Source organism: Bufo bufo, chromosome 3 (assembly GCF_905171765.1).
Source record: "Bufo bufo chromosome 3, aBufBuf1.1, whole genome shotgun sequence".
Lineage (NCBI taxonomy): Eukaryota > Metazoa > Chordata > Amphibia > Anura > Bufonidae > Bufo > Bufo bufo.
Window position 1 is genome coordinate 223,236,640 of NC_053391.1, and position 21,101 is coordinate 223,257,740.

Here is a 21,101-nt window from a genome sequence, read left to right on the forward strand (position 1 = left end):
CTCAGCTGCCGTAACCACAACCCCCACAACGCCCTGCTGCAGGCAGATACCTGCAGGCTGTCCGGGCACCGCGGGAGCCACAACCCCGCAACAGCCGGAGGGCCGCAGCCCACGACCCCCGGCCCAGATGAACCCCAACCATCCACCAAGGGCCCCGATCGGGCACCAACTGTTCCTGGTGGCAAAATACTTACCTCTACTTATTCCCCCGGCCACACTTCCTAATAAGGGCCAAAAAAGTCAGAACATGGTGCCTGTTGTCCTACCGAAGTAGCAACTCGGTGAAGTGTAAACCCACCAGGCCTGGGGAACCATCCACAGAAATATATGGCTATCACGATTAATGAGCTAATGTGCCTGTACTAAGGACAGGACGTACCCCAATACCTGCAGTTGTGACAGAAAATGCTTAAGGTCGTGATAAACTATGTATGCTGCGCCTGTAGTCGTGATAGGACTTGTCGTGTCAGGCGACACGTCAGACTTCGTAAACTTGCGCCTTATTACTGTACCTCCTACTGGAAGATGGACCGATACCCAGGACTTAGGCCGGACACCAACACCCTCAGCCCAAGTTTGTAGATGAAGTAAGCATGCCTGGGAGAAGATGATGTCCGCAAAGGCAGGCTTGGAATGACTGCTTACAAAGAAAACAATGAAACCCAACAACCTAGAAAATAAGAGTCAGAGAAAACAATAACGAGAGTGGGACTCTAATGGCACAAGCCACACGTGCGAGCCACCCCAAGAAAATTGTATTGCGAACCACAGATAACCGAGCCATGCGAGCGGGACTGAGGACAGAAAAGACATGGAACTTACTTGTTATGGGACCACGCAGCCGGCCTCGACTGGCGTTGTGTGTGTAATTTTATTTTATTTATTTTTTTATTTATTTTTTTCTTTGAGAAGCCATACGTGAGAGACTCAAGTGGCGGAGCCATGCGTGAGAGACTCTAATGGCAAAACACATGTGAAACCCTAAAAGGGGGAAGCCAAGCGTGAGAGACTAATGGCGGAGTCATATGTGTAAAAACTAACACGGAGAAGCCATGCGTGGGACACTAATGGCGGAGACATATGTGTAACACTAAAACGAAGCCATGCGTGGGAGACTAACGGCGGAGTCATACGTGTAAGACTAAATGGAGAAGCCATGCGTGAAAGACTCTAATGGCAGAGACATGTGCAACCCTAAAACGGAGAAGCCCTGCGTGAGAGACTAATGGCGGAGACATATGTGTAACACTAAAACGAAGAAGCCATGCGTGGAAGACTAATGGCGGAGTCATACGTGTAAGACTAAATGGAGAAGCCATGCATGAGACTCTAATGGCAGAGACATGTGTAACCCTAAAAGGGAGAAGCCCTGCGTGAGACCAATGGTGAATTCATATGTGTAACACCAAAAGGGGAGAAGCCGTGCGTGAGAGACTAATGGCAGAGTCATATGTGCAACACTAGAATGGAGAAGCCATGCATGAGAGACTAATGGCAGAGTCATACGTGAAGACTAAAACGGAGAAGGCATGCGTGAGACTCCAATGGCGGAGTCCTATGTGATACTGAAGGGGGTAACCATACGTGAGAGACTCAAATGGCAAAGCCATGCGTGAGAGACTCTAATGGCGGAGTCATGTGTAACACTCAAAAGGAAAAGCCACACGTGAGAGACTCTAATGGCGGAGGCATATGTACCCTTAAAGGGAGAAGCCATACGTGAGAGACTCTAATGGCGGAGTCATATGTGACACTAACAAGGGAGAAGCCATGCGTGAGAGACTCTAATGGCAAAGCCATGCGTGAGAGACTCTAATGGCAGAGTCATATGTAACGTAACACTAAAGGGAGAAGCCATACGTGAGAGACTCTAATGGCGGAGTTATATGTAACACTAAAAGGGAGAAGCCATGCGTGAGAGACTCAAATGGCTAAGCCATGCGTGAGAGACCCTAATGGCGGAGTCATATGGCGGCTTAATTTCCCTCTTAATTAATCAACAACCACTATGCCGCACCAGTATGACTTGGGAACTCACATAACCATGATCCTCTCCGACAATGGCCTAGGACGCTAACCAGCCTACAACCATATTGCCCCCCACCGAACAACATGAAGAACGAACACCGGGCCCCCGAAGCCCTGAGGCCCCCCGAAGCCAAGGGATCGACCCGGAAGACCTTACCGTGATGATAAGTAATTAAACGTGAGCCCGACCTAAAGGCAAATGCATAGACATTAGTGATCCGAACCACTTGCATGAATGAAACATTAACCAACTGTGAAATTGAAACAGATGGGAGAAAAACCAGAGCCAGAGGCATTTGCAGTTAGCTAAGAAAAGCCCCTAGTCGTGACAAACACATGAACAACTGTGAAACATAGTAGGAACTTACTCCTATCGGCCTACTGTCCGCTAGGGAGCTATTTGGTTAACTGGGGCGGGAGATCCAACTGCGTGAATGTGAACCAGAAGTAAAGGAGATCAGTCTGCGTAACCCACCACCGAGGAAAGAAACTCAAGCCTGAAGAAGCAGCTATGTTTAACGGAAGAGCAGAATTAGAGCGGTGCGCTGATAGCCCTAGCAAGAATACTGGGTAACCATGATGTAGAAATGAAAGAAATGCAGCTTAATGTGGAAGCAGAGTAGAACACATGATGCAAGAACAAGTGGGTAAATGCAGCTCTGGATGTGAGAGGTGCCTAAAACATGGTATGGGCACAGCTCTGAGTATGAGCATGAGGAGCATGGTATAACGCAGCTGTAAGAATGCAAGCTGAAAGGGAACAGAGTATTAATGTAATGCAACCGCGACCGCTGCTCTAGAAGTGAATGGCGTATAGGACAAAAATGTAAAAGCAGACACACGGCTGTATCTTGAAGGTAACAATCCTAACCATGATCGTCTGACCATGGAGCCCAACTCCCTTTGCCCAGAGCGCTACAAGTCACGGACCGTGGAACCCAGTCCGATCCTACCGTGAATGTAAGCACATGATCCGAGTGAGAACTGTGCCAACATGAATTCATGTCTAGGTTCCCCGACGTGTGTCATATTTCTCCGACCCGCCAATTCAACTAAATGTGGTGTTTAGGAAGTATACTGAATATTAACTGTGTCTTGACTGCACAACATTACCCTATGGGAACTAATAGCAGATCTATGTGGTATGTAGGTAGACAGTGGCATACGTTTGAGCGAATATGCACGTGAATAAGCTAAAATCCCCGACACGATATCATGCCCTATTAGATTTGAAAGAGGTTGTGTTCAGTAATGTAGAGCACCTATAACAATAATACACATCTGTGGAACACTGGGAACCGGGTAAATGGGTGACAGCTCCCATGAAACCAGCCCCGAGCCTAGGAATGTGCCCGTGCTGGTGTACCTGCGCCTCTGTACGTGCGACTGCAGACCCCCCGGCCGGCGGCGGGGTTACCAATACCGTGCGAGCCCCAGGACTGCCAAGTAGGCATGCAAACGTCACATATTTGGCCACAATTGAAGCGAGACTGGAACAGTGAGTGGGGAACAACAGAATGTTCCCCAATGATGATTAGCAACGTGCCTGATGGAAACAGTGGAAACATAAACAAAAGGTAAGGGGTTTTTTTTTTTTTGGTTTTTTTAACATACGGAAGTGATTTATCTATGTCACTGTCTGGTACACGACCATGGACTATGGGTCGTATTTAAAACAATACATATTGGACTTGGGGATAGCTGTGACCTCACTGTAGGAGTAATGTATTTATTCCCCTAAACTGCCGTATATGGATCCCATGATTGTACTATTTAATCACTGCCCACTAAATTTACATTGACCCGAGCCTAATAATATTCTGATAGAGCATACCTGTATCTTTTTAGCCTATACCATCCCAAATATGGTATCATAGGATGTACATGTGGCTTGAGGGATGCTTGCATGAATGACACATGGTTTGATATGCTAAGAATCGAATTTGGGGGCGGCGTCCTCGATGCCGGATATATGTACAACTATACTTGTGGTCCGGGCGGAAACAACATTTGTGGGCGGGGTTCTCAACACGGTGCGAGCGTTGCCAGGGGCGTAGCCGCAGCGTGCCTAGCAACCGTCACACGCGGCTGCTCCCGGAACGCCCGCCCGCGCCACCCGGCCACGGCATCCCCGCAACGTGCCTGCCCGCGGTAAAATGGCCAGCCGAGCGCTGCCCCCCCCCGGGGTGCGGTCCCGACCTGCCATGCGGTAACCACGCTGCCGCAACGGCATCGGATACCCCCTGCTTACCTGACCGAAGCACGAGACGAGCCGACGCCGACCAATACTCACCCCAACAGAGACGAAAAAGAGCGGGACGTGCAGGAACCAGACGTGAACCGGAAGTACCAGGTACCTGGCCACACGTCCCGTCCCCTGACCTGCGTTGGGGTTAATATAGCCAAGGGGCGTGGCCTCTGCCCCTCCCACAAATACAGGCTGCACGGCAGCCTTAACTACATATATATTTATGTATGTGTATATATGTATGTATGTATGTGTGTTACAACCGAGGTATGCAGCAAAGCATTTGTGAAGCCACAACACGCACAACCTTGAGGCGGATGGGCTACAACAGCAGAAGACCCCACCGGGTACCACTCATCTCCACTACAAATAGGAAAAAGAGGCTACAATTTGCACGAGCTCACCAAAATTGGACTGTTGAAGACTGGAAAAATGTTGCCTGGTCTGATGAGTCTCGATTTCTGTTGAGAGATTCAAATGGTAGAGTCCGAATTTGGCGTAAACAGAATGAGAACATGTATCCATCCTCTGATGGCTACTTCCAGCAGGATAATGCACCATGTCACAAAGCTCGAATCATTTCAAATTAGTTTCTTGAACATGACAATGAGTTCACTGTACTAAAATGGCCCCCACAGTCACCAGATCTCAACCCAATAGAGCATCTTTGGGATGTGGTGGAACGGGAGCTTCGTGCCCTGGATGTGCATCCCTCAAATCTCCATAAACTGCAAGATGCTATCCCATCAATATGGGCCAACATTTCTAAAGAATGCTATCAGCACCTTGTTGAATCAATGCCAAGTAGAATTAAGGCAGTTCTGAAGGCAAAAGGGGATCCAACACCGTATTAGTATGGTGTTCCTAATAATTCTTTAGGTGAGTGTATGTGTGTGTGTGTGTATATGTGTATATATATATATATATATATATATATATATATATATATAATATTATTATTATTATTATTATTATTATTATTATTATTATTTATTTTATTTTTCCAACTTTCACAATTTTTATCCTGCATGTCTGAAATCCTCTAACGTTAGAGTATTTCTGTCCGGTCTCAAAAGCCGAACTCTGTATATTCTACAATAAAAGGCACCACTGGTTCAAAAGCACATTAGCTTTGCAAAGCATCAGATGCTGTGTTTTTGTTTTTATTTATAAAAAGTTAAAAAAAATAATAAGAGGTTTGTATTTGTCAGGACAAAGTTACGGCAGACAAGAACACCATGACCTACAGATCTCCGGCTAACACACCCAAGGCCTGCGTGTTTTCCAAGCAGAGCAGACTCCAGGCAACCATCTTTCTTATTGCAATGGCTTTGGGCACTTTAATACTGCACTTCTCTCCTCACTGAGAATGGACAGATTGCAAAATGTTGACTGTTAAAAAAAATATATATAATCTGCTCTAATCAGTTTTTCTCTGGGATTTCTAATTATTGTCAGTATGTTACCTTTGGAAAAATATAGCTGACATAATAGAGTATCAGGTCTGGAGCTCATTCTCAGTGATAGTGTGATTTACGGTATATCTTTTCACATGGGTGGTTTCTGCCATGTTGACAAATTAATGCATTTTTATATTTCTTCAAAACACCATCTTGTGTCCACCTATTATGCAAAAAAGTCATTGGCAGCGGTTATTCACTGCTTTGTCTTTGTGGGTTTGTAGCTTCTAAAATTGGATCGTCCTACTATTCAGCCATTAATCATTTATTGCTTTTTGTATCAACAGCCTAATGACACCTCTCCTGATGACTTCTCTGATCTGATGTCCCAGTCTACCCTAGGAATGAGGTAGTTCAGATAACCGTTTGGCATTTCACAGCTCTTTACCGGAGAGACAAATAGCTAGTATATAATGAAGATAAGTTGTCTTTGCCCTTAACTGTGTCGTAGAGGACAGGAAAAGAACACTGTTACAAATAATGGTCATTTAGAGCAATGTTACTTGTGTTCTTTGCTTTGTCTTCCATATTGATTTGTTTTTTACTACTCTGTGGCTCAGCCAAAATGAATTGGCTTCTGTGGTTTTCAAGACAGTTTTGTCTCTTAAAGAAGTTGCCCCGTTTCAAGACTAAACTGAACAACACAGGAGACTGATCTGTAATAAAGAATAGGTGATAACTTACCTGACTTCCTGCAACAGTGATGGCACATTGGCTGTATCTGACATTTTCAATCACTGGCCTCAGCAGTGCATAAGGAAGTAAGTGACTGGCTGCAGCAGTCACTTGTTGTTGACGTGACGTCACCACTGCAGCCAAGAAGACAGCCGTGTTGGGAGAACCAGAGCAGCGGTATGTGATGTCAGATTGAACCAGTGAGTTGTCTGATTTCCTCTTGAAAGCAAACAACCCCTTTAAGTGGGATAGATTCAGCCTGGTTATTTACTTTTTTTCCAATAAGATGCATTCCACTGGTATCCTTATTTGCCTTGGGCATTTAAAGAGGACCTTTAATCTGTTTAGCCCTAGTCTAATTAGGGTCTTACCTTTTATAGGGCGGCCCCCACTGATGTAGTCGCCTTTTTCTTTTTTTTTTTACAAAGTTTGTCCGCTGTTGTCCCTCGTTGGTTTTGGCGCTTTATTTTCCCTGGCTATGAGCCGTGCGCTCTGATTGGATGCACCGCACTCACAGCCAGGGAGAAGAGAACCGCTCCAGTCTCCACCTAGTATAACAAAGTCGGCTAATTAGAATATAAGGCGTCAAAATCAACAGGGGACAACAGCGGACGAACGGGGGGGGTGTCTTTGAAAAAAATATAAAAAATGCGATGACATCAGTGGGGGCTGCCCTATAAGGTAAGACCCTAATTAGACTAGAGTTAAACAGATGAAAGGTCTTCTTTAACTTGTCTTTTTCAGTTCTAACTAGTAACATTTTGTCTGGCACATTAAAATTAGCATTTTGGGTCTGGTGTACTCACAACCTAAACTCAATCTCCACCCACCTAGCCTAACAGAGAAGCTCCTTTCAGTATACCATCTCCCCTGCTGCTGAACGATCTCAATGCCCGGTACAAGCAGCCGCTAATCAGTTGAGCTAAACCAATTATCTGGCCGCCTAGCCTATCAATACAGTGGGCTGATAAGCCCTGGCAGTCTCTAAATGGATTTCTAAAAAGTTAATTTTACTATTTGACGGGAAAACTTTCAGAAGCATTATACAGCTATTCTGAAATGGATTTTCATAGTAAGTACACCAGCCTCATCGGGTGTAGGAGATTTTATGTGGTTTGTGTTGTAAAATCTGGTGACAAATCCTCTTTATAGAGGACCTGTCACCATGAAATGCAATGCAATCTGAATGCATCATGTTATAAAGCAGGAGAAGCTGAGCAGATTGATATATATTTTTGTGGGTAAAGATTCAGTAAAACTTATAATTTATACATTTATGTGCAGCTCTGTGAAAAATGACTTGTACACACAATTCTATCAATCACTGATAACTCCTCCTCCCTGTACCGTTGGGGCTGCAAAAGATATAAATCTATAAATTACATGTTTTACTGAACCTTTTCCCACAAAACTATATATCCATCTGCTCAGCTTCTCCTGCTCTACAACATGCTGCTTTCATATTGCATTGCATTGCATTGCATTTTGTGGTGACAGGTTCTCTTTAACCTGTTCCGGACATAGGCTGTACCGGTATGCCCTGATGTCCGAGTCCTTAAGGACACAGGGCATACCGGTACGTCCTATGTATTTCCGATCAACGCCGCTTGACCGGCGGTGATCGAAACCCGGTGCCTGATGAAATCAATCAGCAGGCACCCAGGGCCAATACCCAGGTGGGTCCTGTGACCCTCCCCCCATATCGGAGATCACTGCAAACCGCAGGTCAATTCAGGCCTGCGGTTTGCAGCGCTTTCAGGAGGTTTCTGATCCCCGTGGTCAAAGCCCGCGGGGATCAGAAACTTCAAAATGCCTTTATTTTATGTTTAACCTCTGTGTTATGTGCCGGCGGGCGCAGGGGCGGCAGTGTGGGCGGGAGGGCCACGATCATCAGGGCGGTGCTGGGGGGTCGAGCGGTTTGCAGGGTCTGCTTGAAACGCCTGACATCTGTGCTGGCACAGATGTCAGGCGTTTAACCCTTTCCATGCCGCGGTCCGTAGGGACCGCTGTATGGAAGAGGTTAACAGAGAGAGAGCTCCCCCCTCTCCCCAACGCTCACTGCTCTGCTGTGGCAGCGAGTGATGGTTACCATGGCAACCGGACGCCTTCACATGCTGTCCATGGTGCTGATCAGAGGCTGTCCATGGTGCTAATTAGACTTTGTAAAGTGAAAATACAGTACAGTACACTATATAGTGTACTGTATTATACAGACATCAGACCCACTGGATCTTCAAGAACCAAGTGGGTCTGAGTAAAAAAAAAAAAGTGAAAATAAAAAAACGCATTTATCACTGATTAAAAATGAAAAAAATCAAATTCCCTACACATGTTTGATATCACAGCGTCCGTAACAACCTGATCTATAAAATGGTCATGGTACTTTCCCTGCACAGTGAACGCCATAAAAAATAAAAACTATGATGAAATTGAAATTTTGCCCACCTTACTTCCTAAAAAAGGTAATAAAAGTTATCAAAAAAGTTGTATGTATGCCAAAATAGTACCAATCAAACAGTCACCCCATCCTGCAAAAAATGAGCCCCTACATGAGACAATGGCCCAAAAAAGAAAAAAAAATATGGAGACACTAAAACATGAATTTTTTTTATTTTTTTTGTTTCGAAAATATTATTGTGTAAAACTTACATAAATAAAAAAAAAAAGTATACATATTCGGTATCGCCGCGTCCGTAATAACTTGCTCTCTAAAAATATCACATGACCGAACCCCTCAGGTGAATACCGTAAAAAAATAGAAACGGTGTAAAAAAAGCCATTTTTTTGGTCACCTTACATCACAAAAAGAGCAATAGCAAGCGATCAAAAAGTCATACGCACCCCAAAATAGTGCCAATCAAACTGTCATCTCATCCCGCAAAAATCATACTCTACCTAAGATAATCGCCCAAAGATAATTTGTTTCAAAAATGAAATCATTGTGTTAAACTTACATAAATAAAAAAATGGTATACATATTAGGTATCGCCGCGTCCGTGGCAACCTGCTCTATAAAAATACTACGTGATCTAACCTGTCAGATGAATGTTGTAAATAACAAAAAAAGGTGCCAAAACAGCTATTTCTTGTTACCTTGCCTCACAAAAAGTGTAATATATAGGAACCAAAAATCATATGTACCCTAAACTAGTACCAACAAAACTGCCACCCTATCCTGTAGTTTCTAAAATGGGGTCACTTTTTTGGAGTTTCTACTCTAGGGGTGCATCAGGGGGGCTTCAAATGGGACCTGGTGTCAAAAAAACAGTCCAGCAAAATCTGCTTTCCAAAAACCGTATGGCATTCCTTTCCTTCTGCGCCCTGCCGTGTGCCTGTACAGCGGTTTACAACCACATATGGGGTGTTTCTGTAAACGACAGAATCACAACCATAAATATTGAGTTTTGTTTGGCTGTTAACCCTTGCTTTGTAACTAGAAAAAAATTATTTAAATGGAAAATCTGCCAAAAAAGTGCAATTCTGAAATTGTATCTCTATTTTCCATTAATTCTTGTGGAACACCTAAAGGGTTAACAAAGTTTGTAAAACCAGTTTTGAATACCTTGAGGGGTGTAGTTTCTAGAATGGGGTCATTTTTGGGTGTTTTCTATTATGTAAGCCTCACAAAGTGACTTCAGACCTGAACTGCTTCTAAACTTCTAAGCCTTGTAACGTCCCCCAAAAATAAAATGTAATTCCCAAAATGATCCAAACATGAAGTAGACATATGGGAAATGTAAAGTAATAACTATTTTTGTAGGTATAACTATGTATTATAGAAGTAGAGAAATTGAAACTTGGAAATTTGCTAATTTTTGGCAAATTTTGGTATTTTTTTATAAATAAAAAAGAATTTTCTTGACTCCATTTTACCAGTGTCATGAAGTACAATATGTGACGAAAAAACAATTTCAGAATGGCCTGGATAAGTCAAAGCGTTTTAAAGTTATCACCACATAAAGTGACACTGGTCAGATTTGCAAAAAATGGCCTGGTCCTTAAGGAGTTAAAAGGGTTTTCCAAGATTTTTATACTGATTATCTATCCCCTGGATAGGTCATCAGTATCTGAGCGGTGAGTGTCCGACACACAGGACCCCCACGGATCAACTCCTGTGAGCGGCGCTGCCTTCTGGCCGCTTACGATGCACAGCACCGTACATTGTACAGTGGCTGGGCTTGGTATTGAATTGGATGGGGCTGAGCTGCTCCTAGGCCACGTGACACATGAATGTGTTGTCACTCGGCCTAGAAAAAGCTGAGAGAATGCCGTGGCGCTCACAGGTGTGCTGCTGTCTTCTCGAATAGCTGATCGGTGAGGGGTCATGGGTGTCAGACCGCCACTGATCAGATACTGATGACCTATCCAGAGGGACATGTCATCAGTATATAAATCTCAGAAAACCCCTTTAAGCCTCTCTGATACTGGTGAGCAAGTCTACTATCTTTATCCTAATTGAAGCCATAGGGTCACAAAAGATTCTTACTATGAAGTCATACAAAATATAAAAATGTATGGACCAACTGTAGTGGACAAAAATTTGTTGACCTGTCTCATCAGTAGAAGCAATAATAGGGAAGACCACCTAGTTGAATTGACGGGGACAAAGTTCAACAAAACTCTATAATCTAGCCGTGTACACAGGGTTTGGGTCAACAAACTAGGAAGAAAGTAGAATATTACTTATGACATGCTATGTTGAACCTTGCATAATGTATTTAAGGCTATGACTGCATTGCAGGCTCCTTTAGAACAGACCATTACAGATTCATGCATGGAGCACTATCTTCCCATCAAAATGACAGACACTTTGGCAGAACCTGATGGACCATTATAGGTCATTGCTGTCCATCGGTCACCACTGGTGTCTAAAGTGCAACAGATCAAAGACTGCATTTTGCATATATCATGGAAACATGCATACAACTATGAAAAAGGACCTTAACCATATGTGGCATTTTTGTTAGAATACTGTATATCACAAGCCAGATGCAGGATTTGGGGTATACTATATATCCTTATGGAGAGCCTAATCGTCATGAGGCATCTTATAGGCCAGGCAATACTCCTCTGGAATTCTGGGAAGAGGGTATGCAAATAAGCTCTTAGTAAGCTCTGCCTCTAATGCTACCAGATGTAAGGTAACCATACTATGTCAGTGTTCTACCTTTTAAGCACATACATACACGAACATACATACCCTCTTCCTAGAATTCCAGAGGAGCATTGTCTGGCTTATAAGTGTCCCCCAAATCCTATCCTAGGCCTCTCACCCAGTTAAGCTAGTACTCTCTGCTCTGCAATGATGAGGAACAATCGCCCTAAGGCCTCATGCACACGGCTGTTTTTTTTTCCCGTTTACTGGCCTTTTTTTGCGTTCCGTATACGGAACCATTCATTTCAATGGTTCCGCAAAAAAAAGTATGCATTCCGTTTCCGTATTTCCGTTTTTCCGTTCTGTTTTAACATAGAACATGTCCTATTACTGCCCGCAAATCACGGTCCGTGGCTCCATTCAAGTCAATGAGTCCGCAAAAAAAAGGAACACATACGGAAATGCATCCGTATGTCTTCCGTTTCTGTTCCGTTTTTTGCTGAACCATCTATTGAAAATTTTATGCCCAGCCCAATTTTATCTATGTAATTACTGTATACTGTATATGCCATACGAAAAAACGGAACGGAAAAACGGAAACAAAAAACGGAACAACGGATCCATGAAAAACGGACCGCAAAACACTGAAAAAGCCATACGGTCGTGTGCAATAGGCCTAAAACAGCTGTCTACAGCTGAAGTGATGACTTGATTATCCAAGTCATGTCTCAAGGCCTGTTTAAAAGGTCAAACATTGACTTACAGGATAGCTACCTTAGATCTGGAAGCAAGATGCAGTCTGTGTTTATGAATATCCAATAGCTAAGACATTAAGACAAGAAAATATATTTTTTTTAATAAAGGCCTCCATCTTGGCCCAATGTAGTCTAACAGAAAAGAACTGTGAAGTAAAATACAAAAAAGGGAAATGAAGCAAGCTACACATGTTGACCTAATGCAGATGGCATATGATCAGAATATTGACATAGTGATCAGTATATTTCTTTATTCATGCTTTGTTTCCTTTCTTGCTAGGAGCAATATTAAAAGGGTTGTTTGAGTTGTTATAGATGTAACGTGCTGGGATGCTGTTAAAACAATCAAAAAGTAAAATTTACTTTCCCAAGCCCCATTCTATCCAGTGGTGCTGCTCTGTCCTCTCCACCAGGCTGCAGCCACAACTTGTTGTTTTGGCTGCAGCAGTGACAGCCTGTATTCTACTGCAGCCAATAACTGGCCTCAGTGGTCTCCTGCTGAGGCCAGAGATTGGCTGCAGCGGCATATTGGAAGTTGCTGCTGCAGCAACCAAAACAATATGTCATAGCTGCAATTCAAGCATATGAGGACTGGAAGAGCAGTTGTGGATATGAGGGGGCTACAGAAGATACGGCAAGTTTTATTTATTGTTCAGCATCCTGGTGTGTTAGATCTATAATATAGCTACTTGGACAACCTCTTTAAGGGTACTTTCACACTAGCGTTTTTGTTTTCCGGTATTAAGTTCCGTCACAGGGGCTCAATACCGGAAAAAAACTGATCAGTTTTATCCTAATGCATTCTGAATGGAGAGCAATCCGTTCAGGATGCATCAGTTCAGTCCCTCTTACGTTTTTTGGCCGGAGAAAATACTGCAGCATGCTGTATTTTTCTCTCCGGCCAAAGATCCTGATTACATGCCGGATCGGGCATTCATTTCCATTGAAATGTATTGGTGCCTTATTGATGGATCCATTCTTCCGGTCCCCGCATGCACAGACCTTTCTCGTGCATGGCATTGGGGGACACAGCACCATGGGTATATGTCCAACTACCACTAGGAGGCACTAGACACAAAAAGTGTTGGCTCCTCCCCGTTGGGCTATACCCTCTCCACAGACACTAGGCAGCTCAGTTTTTGTCTAGTGTCCGTAGGAGGCAGACCTGTCATGCTTTTTTTGCAGGTCCTGCTGTTTATTTTTTATTTTATTTTTTATCCTTTTTTTCTCTCTTCTGCAGGTCTCGGTGATCTCCACCGTTATACCTGCTGCAGGCTGGGGCTCCATCGTGTTCCACTTTAGTTGCCCCCCCTGCGGGCGCGTACTTCTGTACCATCGCCGGTCACCCAGTCCCCACAGACTGCATCCGCAGTGGCTTGCCGGCATTCCCACGGTTCCCGTGTTGAGTCTGCCGAAGGGGTGACCCTGCGGCGCCCAAAGACATCAGATGGTGAGTATAGTGAGTATAGTCCCTGTGTCCCTGCCCCAGGGTTAGGTTCCCTCCTGTGGCCAGGGGGGTGGGATCCACCTTAGCTGGGGGTCCTGGGAAGCTTCCATCTTCCTCCACCTTTCTCTTCCCCCTTGGTTGGTTTTTTCTCTCCTCCCTGGCCACACAGTCTTCTCCTGGGCCTTCCCCGCTACTTTAGTCCCCGGCTTTTGCAGGGACTAGGCCTCATCTTCCATGGCCCATTCCCGACTCCCAGGTGCTCTGTTTGCCCTGTTCCGCCCACCCCCAGGCGTCGCTCCCCCCTCCTACCCTCCTCACCTAGTTTTGTGGGTCCGGAGGCCCCTCGGTCGGCCGCGATTTGCCCCGCCCCCCTCGCTCCATTCCCGGCCGCCTCATAAATCGTGGCCCCGGCTTTTGGGCCTGCTAGGCCGCGATCTTCCCGGCCCCTCCTCCTTGCTTCCCGGGCTTTTCTGACCCCGCCCGGCCCTTGGGAGGGGCTATTTCCTCCACCCTTTACTGGTCTAATGTGGGTTATCTATCCAGTGGATAGATCCTCAGTTTTAAAGGAACTGCAGACCCCCTTTAAGTCATTGTCCTATGTACTGTGTGAAGGCAGCTAAAGCTGTACATAGGGATCACTCAAGTCGTTCCCCCCCACCCCTCCTCAATTGCTTCATTTCTCCTGCAGCCTCTATAGCTGCTGCAGCACCTCTTTGGGCAACATGGCATCCGGGTCCAGATATGACAGCCTCTGCTGGCTGCTCTATGAGGGTCTCCTCTCCCAGCCTCTCCTCGGATCGCCACGTGTTTTCACGTGCGTCCCCTGTCTACGAAGGCTGCCATGCGGTCGGCCTGTCCCTGCTTGTGTGCAGTACCTCTTCCCAGACCCCATTGTGTCCCCTGACCAAATCCTTTTGTGTAGGTCCCTTCTGAATGGTCTCCCTCTTTGTCAAAGCCATGGGAACCTTGTCCGACTCTCCCAATCTCTGGCGGAGTCGCTGGACCGCTACCTATCCAATTGCGGCCACCTATGCCCTCCCCAGGGTCCTCCCTGCAGATGAGGCATGCTCAGATACCGGGTCCGGCAAGGGGTAGCTCACAGTACAACCTCGGGTGGTCTCAACAGGATTCCACCCCTCCTCGGCATCCTCGGGTCCTCCCCAGGACAGGCCTGAGGCTGGTGACGAATCCTTTCCTGTCACCCCATCCGTTGCCTCTGGGGACACCTCTGCACCGATTCCCTCGGAACAGAGCATCAGGCGGTCTTCCTCCATACAGAAGCCCTCTGGGAGGTCAAGACTAACGTGCACGGAGGAACCTCTCCTACCCAGGGTTGGTATCCCCTCTAGTGGATTTTCGGATGGCGCTCCCCTGACTGCACAGGTATTCAACCGCACAGGTAAGGCAGCCGTCCCCGTGTTTAGCATAATGAGTCACCTACTTGGTGTCTCTGGTACGTACGCCTTCTCCTTAACAGGGGGGTACCTGCACCACTGCCATAGGCTGTACCTGACAAGCCTTCCTGGTTCCCCTATACCAGGGGCTATGCTCTACACATTTGAGAGTGTTTCCACCGGGTCCCCATCCTGGTGCTGGTGTTCGCCACTCTACCTCATAACAGGGGTCCCTGTTCTAGGCAAGCGCCTCCTGTAGGTTGGTAAGGAAAAGCAATTATATCTGGCTGTTTCCATCCGCCTTGCTCCTTTTCATAGGTAGAGTACCTACTCCTACTCCAGATGCTGAAGCCATTGCTCCTGGCTGGCTCTATGGTGTTCCATGCGGCACTATTTCTCCCTTCCGGGCGAGATACACAGGCCGCCTTCAATTGCCGTGGCGATTGCACCTGTCTGTTCCCAGCCACTTTGCTCCTTTCATAGGTAGAGTACCTACACCATCTCCTGATGCTGTAGCCGATACATCTGGCTGGCGCTATGGTGTTCCATGGGGCACTATTTCTCCCTTCCGGGCGGGATATACAGGCCTCCTTCAATTGCCGTAGCAATTGCTCCTGTCTGTTCCCAGACTTTTTTGCTCCCTTTCATAGGTAGAGTACCTACACCATCTCCGATGCTGTAGCCAATACCCCTGGCGGGCTCTATTGTGTTCCATGCGGCAACATTTCTCCCTACGGGCGAGATATAGAGGCCACTTTCAATTGCCGTAGAATTGCCTCTGTCTGGTTCTAGTCGGCACCAAGCTGCCACCTTGGTCCCTTCATAGGTAGAGTACCTGCACCATCTCCTGATGCTGTAGCTGTTGCTCCTGTCTGGCTTTATGGTGTACCATGTGGCATTTTCTCTCCCTTACCGGACGAGATATTGAGGCCTCCTCCAATTGCCGTGGTCATTGCACCTACCTCATCATAGTGTGCACCAAACAGCCATCTTACTCCCTTCATAGAGTTCCTGCGCCGTCTCTGATGCTGCAGCTGTTACACCTGTCGAGCTCTATGGTGTACTATCCGGCCCTGTTTTCCTTTTTTTTTTCAGGCGAAATAGAGGGCCTCCTTCAGTTGCCATTTCACCTACCTGATTGTAGTGTGCACCTGTCTTGTTCTTTGTGGTACCGTGCGGCCCTATTTTCTCCTTCCCGGGCGGAATATAGGTACCATTGCTAACGCGGTAGCTGTTGCACCTCCCTGGTTCTAGGGTGCACCATGTGGCCACATTGCTCCGATCTTAAAGGTAGTCTACCATCTCCAGATGCTGTACCCATTACACCTTTCTGGTCGTATCTCTGCACTACGCAGCCATATTTCTACTTTACAGGTTGAGTACCTGTACCCTCCAAATGCTGTAGCATTCCCAGATTCTGTGGCTATGTTTCCACTCTCCTTAGACATGCATCCACTTTCCCTATATTTTAGGCGTGTGGTTGTATTACTCAAAGTGCTGGGCCCTATGGTGCAATCTGTGGCCCATACAGTTTCTGTATTACTGGGTGCTTTCTGCCCCCAGGTTCTAATCTGTGCTGCGGATGTTGGTTTCACCCTTTTGGTTCTTCCATACATCTCCACTCCGTTATCTGTCGTGCTCAATGGTCTCCTTGTACTTCTCAGGGCACTGTCTACAACAGGCCATCCTGGTTCTGCATGTGCATGGTTACCATATCTGGCAGGGGTGGGCCAGCCCAACCCCCACCTTGTCGGTCTGGTGCTACTTATTGTAGCTCCAGTATATGGCTGATCTGTTCTGATTTGCCGGGTGGTCCACATACAACCATGCTCCCTACACCATGGCCAGGTGGTTGTTGGCCTTTGTGCTAGGATTGCTCTTGCCATCTCTATAAGGTACTACGGTATGCTGCGCTTCGCGTTCCCCCATGTTATAGAGGAGTACTCGCGTTGTTTCCTATTACAGAGTGGCCCATTCCTGGTGGAGTACAGGGATCTCCACTGGATCTTCTACCTTGTTGGGGCACATAGCTGGTGAGCATCGGCCGCTGCAGCAGTTTTTCGGTCATCGCTGGATGTCCTCCGCCACATGGAATCCTTCTGGGGTCATCTGCATTTTTCGTCGCTGGACGTCCTCCCTGACTGGTCAGGGACAGAACCACTGAGCGCCACACACCTGCCTGGCAGGTAATTTTTCAGCTGATTGCTCTGGCATCGGACAGGGTCCCGTAGTTACTTCTGGGTCCAGGTGTTCTCGGTATTCCCTTATATTCTCTGCTTAGTTGTACTACATGACAGAGGGGCAGTCCCCTTGGACCTTGCCGTCGTTTGCACCTGTCAGGTACTTTCTCCCCCCTGGGAGTTTTCAGTACGCCGGTCGCAGCTGGTTTCTACATTTCTGTGTAGTCTCACCCGGCTTTTTCATGGCGACTTCTGCATTCCTTATGCATATGGATGTCTGTCAATTTAGTGGTACATCCCGGGCTGCTGTACTTGCCCTCTCTGGGACAATGTATACAGTTTGCTAGTCACTGTTCTTGGAATGGCTAGTTGTCCATGGCCAATGTCCCTTCCCCTATGTTAGTTTCATTTCTCCTTTCCTGGATATTCTGGCTTGCGTTGTCTTCTGGTGGTTCAGCTCCTGGTTCCTTGTGAGCCCATTCCGGGTACTCCTTTCTGGAGTCCCTGTCCCCGTTCATTTGACCACTCAGGTTCTGCATGACAATCGTTTTTTTGGGGGGGTCGGGGCCTGGGTTGATTGTTCCCTTTATGGGTTCCAATAGCCTTGTGGTCTTCTTGGGATTCGTGTCTCTTTTCCCATCCTCTTACGTCAAGTACCTGGTATTGAGTGGTTTAGCGCTACGGTTTGCAATTCCGCCGTATGGTCTCCTTCGGGAGGGACCTCCTCCTGTTGTAGAACCTTTCCTCCTTAGGCTGTTGGGAGTACTCTCCTTCTACTTCCATGTCTTTCAGTCCAGTGTGTCCTGCTGAGATTTCCTGGGCCTGTATCTGGTTCATTTTTTCCCTGATGCTTCACATGCCCAGAGTTTCCTCTGGTCTTACGCTTCACAGTGATATCTTGTTTTCAGAGGCTCGAGCCTCGTCTCCTGTTTTTGGGACGCAGGTCTTACTCTTTTTTCCTGGCTTTTACCTACAACCCCCTCCTTCTCCAAGGGTTGGCGGTTTCCTCTAACAGCCTTGGGTTTTCGCCTTTTAAATAGGGCGCTTAACTTCATCACCTGCCTTGCGGTGAGGGGAGACCTGCTCCCTTCACATGTGAGCCTTGCTATGGCTTCACTCACTCATTTGGCTTCCAGTACTTGTTTCCTTTCTCCCCTGGCCTGTCAGGGGTTGGCCACAGGTTTTTTCGCTCTTTGGGTCTGAGACAATTTAGAGCGTTAGGTAGTCCCAACACGCGGTGCTGTCCTAATTTTTTCTCCAGCCCTTGGCTGAGCTCGGTGTTCCCTTTTGCCGCCTTCTTTCATCTGGGATTTTCTTCCAGGCATTTTTCCTGGGGTGCTGACAGTCTTCACTGATTCTTCCTTGAGGTTTCTTCCTTGTTATGGAACCTCTTGCCCATTCCGTGTTTTCTCCTGTTGGGTCACATGGTTCTCCTGCACCTATATACCCAACTGGTGGCATGGCTGTTCTTTTCCCACCCTCGGGGACTGCTTTTGGACGTCCCATGGTGCTGTGTCCCCCAATGCCATGCACGAGAAAATTGGATTTTTTGTACTCACCGTAAAATCCTTTTCTCGTAGTAGGCATTGGGGGACACAGATCCCACCCTATGTTTTTACTTCCGATTTTCCGGGCTGGTCTCTTGATCTTTCCCGGTACGGGAGTTGTTGGTTCCTTGCTTTTTTTCTCTCTCCTACTGCTTTTGGTACAAACTGAGCTGCCTAGTGTCTGTGGAGAGGGTATAGCCCAACGGGGAGGAGCCAACACTTTTTGTGTCTAGTGCCTCCTAGTGGTAGTTGGACATATACCCATGGTGCTGTGTCCCCCAATGCCTACTACGAGAAAAGGATTTTACGGTGAGTACAAAAAATCCAATTTTTAAATCTATGAAAAAAATAAATGCCGGATCCATTTTTCCGGATGACACCATTTCAATGCATTTGTCAGACGGATCCGTCTGACAAATGCCATCCGTTTGCGTTCTGGCGACGGAACTGCCTGCTGGAATCCTCTGCCGCAAGTGTGAACGTACTTTAAGATTTTTATTTTTGTTGTAAATGGTTGTGCTTTATTTAGGAAGTAACATTTTTCTGCAATCCCATTTATCTGCAGTGCTACACGAAGGAAGCCTATAAAAGGGGCCGCTGGCCGTCCCATTCAGTTTCGATATGATGATATTGCAACTAGAGCCAGGATGCAGGAGCAGTCTAAAGAGACAGTAACGGAGGGAAAACCGCAACGCTTGGTATCTGTACGTCTTCAGATTGTTCTCTTCATCATAGTAGCCTTTATTGCCCTTGTCTATATCACGATGGAGCGCAGCCCAGAAAATCCTTTTGGTTCTGTCACAGAAGACCTTGCTGAAGGACGCCAACCCTAGGGTAAAATGTACATGTAATAGGTTCTGTTCTTTCTGAGGAACAGGGTTTGAAGGTTTTGGAGCTTTTTTGCAATACTTGTTTTGTTCAGTTTGGATAATGTTTTCTTGTAAATTGGTGGCATATTTTTAGCAGCAGTTACTGTCTGATCAATGCTAAGCCTCCTCACCAGGTCTGCTGTCATATATGGATCACTGAATTATTTTAGTGAAGTGCGCTTTGAATGTTTCAGAGATGCTGTTCTGTAATAATGGCTTTGACTTAAAGGACAGTTCCAGGGAGATTCTAGAGCCCTGCCAATTCTTAATACAGTCTAGACAATAAAGGTATGTGGTTTCCAAGATATAACTAGTGATAAGCGTGGCTTCTGTTTCTTTCTGTATATTGGTTGCATATATGTCAACAACTGCTAATAATATAAAACAACACTAATGTGATTGTCACTGGTTTTAAAAATAAAAAAAATACCTTGATTGCTGTGATTTCTAAATGGTAAGACCTGATATTGCGTCTTTAAAGGGGTTGTTTCACTAAGGCGACTTATCCCGTATCCACAGAATAGGTGACAACTGTCTGATTGCTGGGCCCTGGGGTCCAACCACTGGGGGGGCCCATGCTTCCTGCTCAACTGGAGCGTCAGACATACATGCGCGCAGCTGCTCCATTCATGTCTGCCGAGCACTTGTACTTGCCGACCTCCAGCAGTTTTATACAGCTGAATGGAGCGGTAGACACTCGTGCGTATCTGCCGCTCCATTCAAAAGGGGAGCACAGGCCCCCTTTCTCGTTAATGGCAGGGTCCACAGCAATCTGACTCCCGTGGTGGATCCCCTATGAATAGGGGGTTAGTCTTGTCTTATTGAGACAATCCCTTTTAATACTGTCTTCCACATCCTCTTAACTTTTAAATGGAAGATATTTGTAGCAAGTCATAGCTGTGATAAACAAGGTTCAATTCAATGAAAGGTTACCGTTGCTTTAATGCTTGACCCATTCAGCATTCACAGTTTCTGCATGGCAGTGTTATGCAATACAGCACAGTTACAGAGGTGAAGACCGGTAGATGTGTTCACAGTTCTTTTGGGGATCAGTTCTTTGCTGCTAATTTGGATTGTTGTGCACTGTTTTTAAGCCACTGGGTTTGTGTTTTTCCTCCCAAAGCAGTTTTGGCTTGTTATATTCATGTTAAGTTATTTTTATCTGTGTTTAAATAAAGCTGTGTTTATTTTGCCTCCTTTTGTTTTTACTAAAGAAGAATAATCTAAGTTGTCACCATTGGAGTATGTCCACACATCCTGGTAAAAATTCACAGCAAAATCGGAAATTTATTACATGTAGATTCCCCACGGATTTCACCCGGCTTTACTGAAAGTGGTGAAATCTATGGTAAATATCTGCATAAAGAACTGACATGCTGTGAATTTAAAGTGTAACTGCCTTT

General features: G+C 46.0%; 1 protein-coding gene across 2 annotated transcripts in view; it reads left to right on the forward strand.

Annotated features, from left to right (window-relative positions):
* LEMD1 (LEM domain containing 1) overlaps positions 1-20,881 on the forward strand; it is an 81,632-nt gene extending 60,751 nt beyond the window's left edge. For both annotated transcript variants that reach the window (XM_040423974.1, XM_040423976.1), the window contains 2 exons: positions 6,024-6,085; positions 19,395-20,881. In XM_040423974.1, coding sequence (XP_040279908.1) covers positions 6,024-6,085; positions 19,395-19,662 — 330 coding nt within the window. In that variant the 3' untranslated portion in view covers positions 19,663-20,881. The remainder of the gene's footprint in view (positions 1-6,023; positions 6,086-19,394) is intronic.
* The last annotated feature ends 220 nt before the right edge of the window (positions 20,882-21,101 follow it).